Here is a 7737-nt window from a genome sequence, read left to right as displayed (position 1 = left end):
TGATTATTTCCAATTTTGAATGCCAGCAGTTTTTCCTATCACTGTACATACATACCATTCTCCCATTAAAGAATAGAGTTTATCTGCTGCCCCTCAAAACACACTCATCTTGAACTTGGGATGGCATTGTGCCTTGCTTTACCCAATGAGATAAGCAAAAGTGAAGGTCTAGGATTTTGTTAGTGTTTGCCTTAGGGGTTTGTAGTTTCCTTTTCAATCTCCAGATTCATGAGCCATACAAAGAAGTTTGTGCTGGACTATTGAATGCCAAAATGCAAAATGCAGAGAGAGAGGAGAGAGGTCCCAACAATGCCCAAGACTAGCAAATGAAGTCATCCTGGGCATTTCAGCCCTGGCCAAATTCCCAGCTGAATGCAACTGTGTATCTTGACCTTTGCAAACGGAAGGACCAGTCTGCTGAGTCCAGCCCAACCAGAGTCACAGGAAAGAATAAATGATTGTAGTTTTAAAACACTTAATTTTGGAAAAGTTTGTTTTTTGCTAACAATCAATTGATAGATGAGTTATTTAAGGTAATGGGCCCGGACATCCCAACTTGCCAGCAGATGTCTCAGCGTCTATCTCCACTAACAGATATGAGATTTCGTTGCTTCATGCCTATGACTATCTTAATATAGTTTAAAAAATATTTTTAGCTAGGACTATGTTTTCTTTAATGTATATATTTTGTGAATCATTGCAATGTGTTTTGGAGTAACATGAAGCATAACTCCTTTAATGTTATTCCACTCATTCCTGCTAAAATATTTCAAACTAAAATACTATTCTCCTACCTCAAATCATCTTAAGTGGCTGACATTTTCAGCAAATCTCAGAAAAAAGGCGTTCTCCTAGTTAAACTTACCTTTTTATGTTGCACTTGAAATACTCAGGACTTAAGGACTGAAATCTATTTGAAGAACTCAGCAGAAAATTCCAAGGGAACAGACTTACACAAGTCAAGAAAAGGCCTGGAAGAAACTTTGATAACCCAAAGATGCACAGCATCTTCTCAGAAATTATCTTTATTTCTTTTTCTTCCTCATACCATAAATTATAATAATTATAGTAATAACAATAATGTGTTATGTTCATAGGTTTAGTGTAAGACATACATTATCTAATCTTTAATTAACCTAATCAGACAGGTATATTGTCATCTCCCTTTGATTACCAATAAAACTGAAGAACAGATAGTTATGTGAATTTTTTTCCCTTTTTCTTTTTTGGTACTGGGGATTTAACACGGGGACATTTTACTAATGAACTACATCCCTAGTCCCCCCTGTTTTTAGGTTTTATTTTGACACAGGGCCTCACTAAGTTTCTGAGGCTGGCCTTGAACTTACTATCCTCTTGTCAGCCTCTGGAGTGGCTGGGATTACAGATGTGTGCCACACTGCACCTGGTGTGAATGTCTTTTGTCACACAGATGTAGAGAAGCAGACTCATGAAGCTAAGTGAAATAAACCCAACTCAGAAAGAAAACAATCTTACGTTTTCTCTTATGTGAAAGCTAGAGAGAGAGAGAGGGACAGAGAGAAAGAGAGAGAGAGAAAGTGTGTGTGTGAATCTCATGAAAATGAAACAAAGACCAGTAGATTAGAGGAAGAGGAGCAGGGGGAAGGAGGAAGGAAAGGGAAGGAGAGGTACTGGGAAATGAAATTGACCAAATTATATTGTTCTATTGTGTGCATATATGAATATGTAACTACAGTTCCTGCTATTATGTATAATTACACTAGGCCAATAAAAAGGATATAATTGAATGGGAAACTGGAATATAGTAAGACAAAAGGGTGCGGAAGTCACTTTTATTTCTCCCAGAAAATAAAGTGTGCTTGGAGAGTATCCTGAGATTAAGAGTGTAAACCAAGCCCAGAGCTGCACAAAGTAGGGTCCTCATATGTGACTCCCCAACGTTAACCTGGGATGCCAAAGGGCCACGTTATGAGCTAAAGCAGGGTCACCAACTAACCTGCTTTACTCAGGATGCCACGTTTCAAGTTCTGGTAAGAACTGTTGAGCCAAAGGAATCAGGAGGTTCTCAGCCTGTTCAGATTGTAGGAGATGCTGAAATTAGGAGACATACTGTTGGAAAAGTGTGCTCTGAAGAGAAAGCCAAGGATGTGACTGGACAATCTTTTTTAAAGATTTCTTTCCCTTTTTAAATTTAAATTTTTTTTTATTTTGCTGGGGTTTGAACCCAGGGCCTTGTGCTTGCAAGGCAAGCACTCTACTGACTGAGCTATATCCCCAACCCCTCTTTTTAAATTTAAATTTATTTATTTACCTTTAATTTTTTCGTTGGTTCTTAGTTATATATGTCAGTAGGATCCATCTTGACATAATTATTCTAATTCAGTTCCCCATAGCTCCCCTTCCCCCACCCCTGGTCCCTTCCCTCACCTCCACTGATTGCAGGTAAATGGACAATCTTTTGAAAAAGTGTTTTGGAAGGATCAACAGATCAGATATTTTATTCTCACAAGTCTCAATGTCTCACATTTTCATTCTCATAATGTCCTTGAAGACATTAGGTGCATGAGCTCATGGATTCCCACAATCACCTTAGCAGATACCAAGAATAGAGATGGGGTAGTCCAGGAAATCTGTGTGGAGGACCCCTGGGAATAACGGAGTAAATATCTGTAGCATACATGGAAATGTTTATGAGTAAGTAATATGAGCAGAAAATTTGACAGCTTGTATTGAAAGGGAGAGAGCAAAAGAAGAAATGGAAGAAAGCTGTCAGACTCTCCAAATTCTATAAATAAGAAAGAGGCTGATACAACTACTCAGATGAAAACACACTATCCTCCATGGAAAAGGAAAGATGAGCCTGGAGACAGAGCCAGGGACCTAGAGAGTGACTTCTTGAACTATTGAGGAAATCTTGGCTTCAGAAGGCAAAGTTTCAAGTCCAGGTGGTGCAGATAAGATCTGCACAGGATTATTCTCAGTTCATAAAAATGAATGGAGTTTATCCTGTTTGATAATCAAAATTGCTTTGGAGTATTTTTAAGAATCTTTTTTTACATCTGTGTATTATGTGGAGTAGGAAGGTTTGCACTCATTATTTTGTGTCTTACCAGCATCATATGACCTTATTTTGTAGTTTGCAAGTATAGAGATGGAGAAGAATTTTGTCCCAGGATAATTCATATTCAGAGTCTCACTTAGACCTTAATTTATAGGGATTAGATGATGAGATTAGGGACATTTGACTGATGATATTTAGATGAGATTTGGGACTCTCATTGATGCTCTAATGAATAAATTTTTCAAGATGTTGGAATAATGTGAATGTATTTAATTGGGATGTGTAATTAAAAACATTGAACCTTCCCCCTAATTAGGTTCATAGTAATATGACTGGAAAGCAAAGATAAACAAAACATATTTAGATTTACATGAAAAAAAAAGGAAGATAAGTGATTTTTCATCAGAAACAATAGAAACCAGAAGATGTTGGAATACAGTTTTGAAAAGATTAAGGAAAAAGACATTCCTAGAATTTTATATAAAGTAAAAATAGACTCACAATTAAAGTTAAAAAAGTAGAGGACCACTTAAAACATTTAAAAAACTATTAACTATTTACAACAAAATAATAATATAAATAAAATATGGTTTAATAATGGCACAAATATGAAAGGGCAGAAAATGGTTTTATAATTTTGAAAGTTTCCTTCATATTTATTGTATTTCACAGCCTACTTATGGTAGGCTGTGAAAAGAATAAGACAGCACAATATAATTCAATAAAGCTGGAAAGCTAATAGAGGACATAACAATGCTTTAAAAATTCAAAATGAGATTGGAAAGGAGGAATCAAAGAGCAAAGAAGAGAAGTGATTAATGAGGAACATATGGGAATATCATAAATATACATTTCCATCAACTGGATTACAAAGAAGAAGGATGAATTTTATGCTTTTTTTTCTTTTTCTTTTTTATTGGTGCATTGTGATTATATAGAACTGTGGGATTCACTGTGACATAATAATAGGTGTACATAACATAATTTGGTAAATTCCAATCCTCGGGTCATAACCAGTAATAAAAAAGAGTACTTCTTAATGGCAAAATGATTAATTCATAAGCAAGATATAACAATGCTGAACAAGTTTATATCTAACAACAGGGCTTCAAAACACAGGAAAGAAAAATGGCCAAAACCAACAGGAGAGCCGGATACATGCAGAATCATAGTGTGGATTTTAACCCAGTTTTGCTAGTAACTGATAACATGAGTAGACAGAAATACATAGAAGTAGTGAAGATTAAAACCATACTAATAGCTGGCATAATATTATTGACATTCCTCAAGTATGCATGTTACATATTTTATATATACACATACACACACACACTTGTATATATATTTAGATACTTCTGACACACAATAAGCACTTAATGTTAATTATGTCAAATAACTATTATTTGAAAATTAGTATTTCTGAAACACATTCCTTTATACAGTAATTGTTTAATGATTTCTTTATCATGAAAAAATTGAATTGTTAACATATTATCATTTTTACATAGAATTCCATAATAAACAATTTTGTTCTCTGTTGATCCCTAACTATGAAGGTCGTTCTGTCCTTCTGTGCCCTTCCAGTGCCTCAAGAGGCTGATACCTGTGGAAGGAGTCACCCATGTTCCCCCCCAGGTTTTGAGCAGAAAAAGGATATGGTATATTTCTCTCCCTGCTCTCTCCATTCCTGGCCATAGTTCTGTTCATAGTAGATTTCCCCCACTAAAGTCACAGTAGCTCCTAGTGATTTCCCCCCCTAAATCCAGCTCTCACTGGTGTCTGGTAACACTGAGACTTAATTATGCCTTTTAGGACTAAGAGTGATAATAACTTCCTGCCATTGCTGGTGTGTAAGTGGCTGTTGGTTCCCTAAGCACAACTGCTGGAGACAATTCCATTCTTACATTATGAATCTACATTGTACACAACCATAGAAATGAAGCGATTTTCCTCATTTGTGTACAACAAATCAAAATGCAGTCTGTAAAAAATAAAAAAAATAATTTAAAAAAACAAACAAACAAAAACCTATGGAACGTGACCTCTTTCTAGCTGCACAGTTTCCTACTGCTCAATTTGTATGATGTAATGTTCATTGACTTTCTTTCCTAGAAGAGCAATTATTGAGTCAAATGGTAGAAATATTTTAAAGGTCTTTGGCACACACAGTTTTGTGTTATATAAACAGTTTTAATATAATTTATGTGGATTTTTAAAAATTTCCTTGAACATCAGCTGAGAGAAATCCAGCAGCACAGCACATCCACGCGCTGGAACCCAGCCCTGGTCGGATGGGCCGTGGCCTCCCCTATGCTAGCCTCTCAGGGAGCCGCAATTCCTGGCAAGCACCTTCCGGATGGCCCCTTTCATCTCGCTGTTCCTCAGCGTGTAGATGAGAGGGTTGAGCAGTGGGGTGCCCAGGATGTAGACCAGCGAGATGAGCTGATCCTGCCGGGGGTGGTGGCTGGAGCTGGGGCGCAGGTACATGAAGGCGCCGCAGCCGTACTGCAGCGACACCACGGTGAGGTGCGAGGAGCAGGTGGAGAAGGCCCTGCGGCCGCCAGCGGCCGAGCGCATCTTGAGCACAGCGGTCACTATGAAGGCGTAGGAGGTGGCAATGAGGAAGAAGGGCACGGCAATGGCCAGTGTGGCTGCCACCAGCACCAACAGCTCATGGAAGTGGCTGTTGGCACACACAAGACTCATTATTGGTGGCACATCACAGAAGAAGTGCTGAATACCCGGGGTCTGGCAGAAGGGCAGAGAGAAGATGAAGGGCCCCAGTGGTAAGGACAGGAACAAGCCAGTGACCACGGATGCCACAACCAGGCGGACACAGACAGTCAAGGTCATGATGAGAGGGTACTGCAAGGGGTGACAAATGGCAACATATCTGTCATAGGCCATCACAGCCAAGAGGAAGCAATCAGCACTGCCAAATCCAATGAAGAAGACCATCTGAGTGGTGCAGCCCAAGAGGGTGATGGTCTTCTCTGACTGCAGGGTGTTGGCCAGGATGTGAGGCACCACCACAGCAGTGTAGCATATTTCCACCCCTGAGAGGCTGCCCAGGAAATAGTACATGGGCACGTGGAGACGGGCTTCCCTCTGGATGGACACCACAATGAGCACATTCCCAGTGATGATAAATGCATAAGCCATGCCGACCCCCAGGAAGGACAGGGCACGCAGCTCTGGGCAGGAGGGGTAGGCCAGGAACACAAACTCCATCAGCACCGAGTGATTTCCCCAGATCATGGAGCTACAGCTTGCCCTCTGGATTCACAGGACAGAAGGAAGACAGACTGGTGGTATCTTACCTCCCCGTGATGAATTTACACTCTGAGCCGTGAAGGTCATTCCACTAACCAAGGCTGGAAGTAGAAGCAAGAAGGATCAGGACCAGTTCTTGGTTTTTGCCTATTCTGTGGAATCTTTCCACAGAAATATGTGCACTTCAATTTCTAACTGCCTGGAGCTGGGTTCAATTATGTGAGCGACTGTGAAGACAAGTGGGAGTGGAAGTGGGAAGAATTAAATAACTCTTGTTTCAACTTGCCAAATTTTAATATTTTCTGTTATTCAATGTGATCTCTGGAATAAAAACATTATCACCACTTGCAATAGAAATCATTGACATAAACCCAACTCCGTTTCACAAGCATGTGGACCAGTGTCAGAAAATTCTAGAACATCTAGAATCTGAATAGCTCCCTGTTCTCCAAGCTAACATGGGGTTTCTCTTCTATTCATTGTCTTTTCCTCTTCTGAATTCAATAATACTTTAGATTATTTCTTTTTTTTTATTATAAAATTGTAAACAAATGGGATACATGTTGTTTCTCTGTCTGTACATGGCGTAAAGGCATACCATTTGTGTAATCATAAATCTACATAGGGTAATGTTGTTTGATTCATTCTGCCATTTTTTCCCTTCCCCCCCTCCCCTCCCACCCTTCCCCTCCATCTATACAGTCCTTCCTTCCTTCCTCCATTCCTGCCCCCCTCCCTAAACCCAACTCCAACCCCAACACTAACCCTTCCCACCCCCCATTATGTGTCATCATCCACTTATTAGCGAGATCATTCGTCCTTTGGTTTTTTGAGATTGGCTTATCTCACTTAGCATGATATTCTCCAGTTTCATCCATTTGCCTGCAAATGCCATAATTTTATCATTCTTTATGGCTGAGTAATATTCCATTGTATACATATACCACATTTTCTTTATCCATTCATCAATTGAAGGACATCTAGGTTGGTTCCACAATCTGGCTATTGTGAACTGAGCAGCTATGAACATTGATGTGGCTGTATCTCTGTAATATGCTGATTTTAAGTCCTTTGGGTATAGGCCAAGGAGTGGGATAGCTGGGTCAAATGGTGTTTCCATTCCAAGTTTTCTAAGGAATCTCCACACTGCTTTCCAGAGTGGCTGCACTAATTTGCAGCCCCACCAGCAATGTAAGAGTGTACCTTTCTCCCCACATCCTCGCCAACACCTGTTGTTGCTTGTTTTCTTGATAATTGCCATTCTAATTGGGGTGAGATGGAATCTTAGGGTGGTTTTGATTTGCATTTCTCTTATTACTAGAGATGTTGAACATTTTTCCATATGTTTGTTGATTGCTTGTATATCTTCTTCTGTGAAGTGTCTATTCATTTCCTTAGCCCATTTGTCGATTGGATTATTT

General features: G+C 39.3%; 1 protein-coding gene across 1 annotated transcript; it reads right to left on the bottom strand.

Annotated features, from left to right (window-relative positions):
* Positions 1-5356: 5356 nt before the first annotated feature.
* LOC124959078 (olfactory receptor 10W1-like) lies at positions 5357-6301 on the bottom strand. Its single transcript, XM_047517720.1, has one exon. It carries the CDS (start codon positions 6299-6301, stop codon positions 5357-5359), a length of 945 nt encoding a protein of 314 aa, XP_047373676.1.
* Positions 6302-7737: the final 1436 nt, after the last annotated feature.

Source organism: Sciurus carolinensis, chromosome 11 (assembly GCF_902686445.1).
Source record: "Sciurus carolinensis chromosome 11, mSciCar1.2, whole genome shotgun sequence".
Lineage (NCBI taxonomy): Eukaryota > Metazoa > Chordata > Mammalia > Rodentia > Sciuridae > Sciurus > Sciurus carolinensis.
This window is presented reverse-complemented; position numbering and strand designations above follow the sequence as displayed.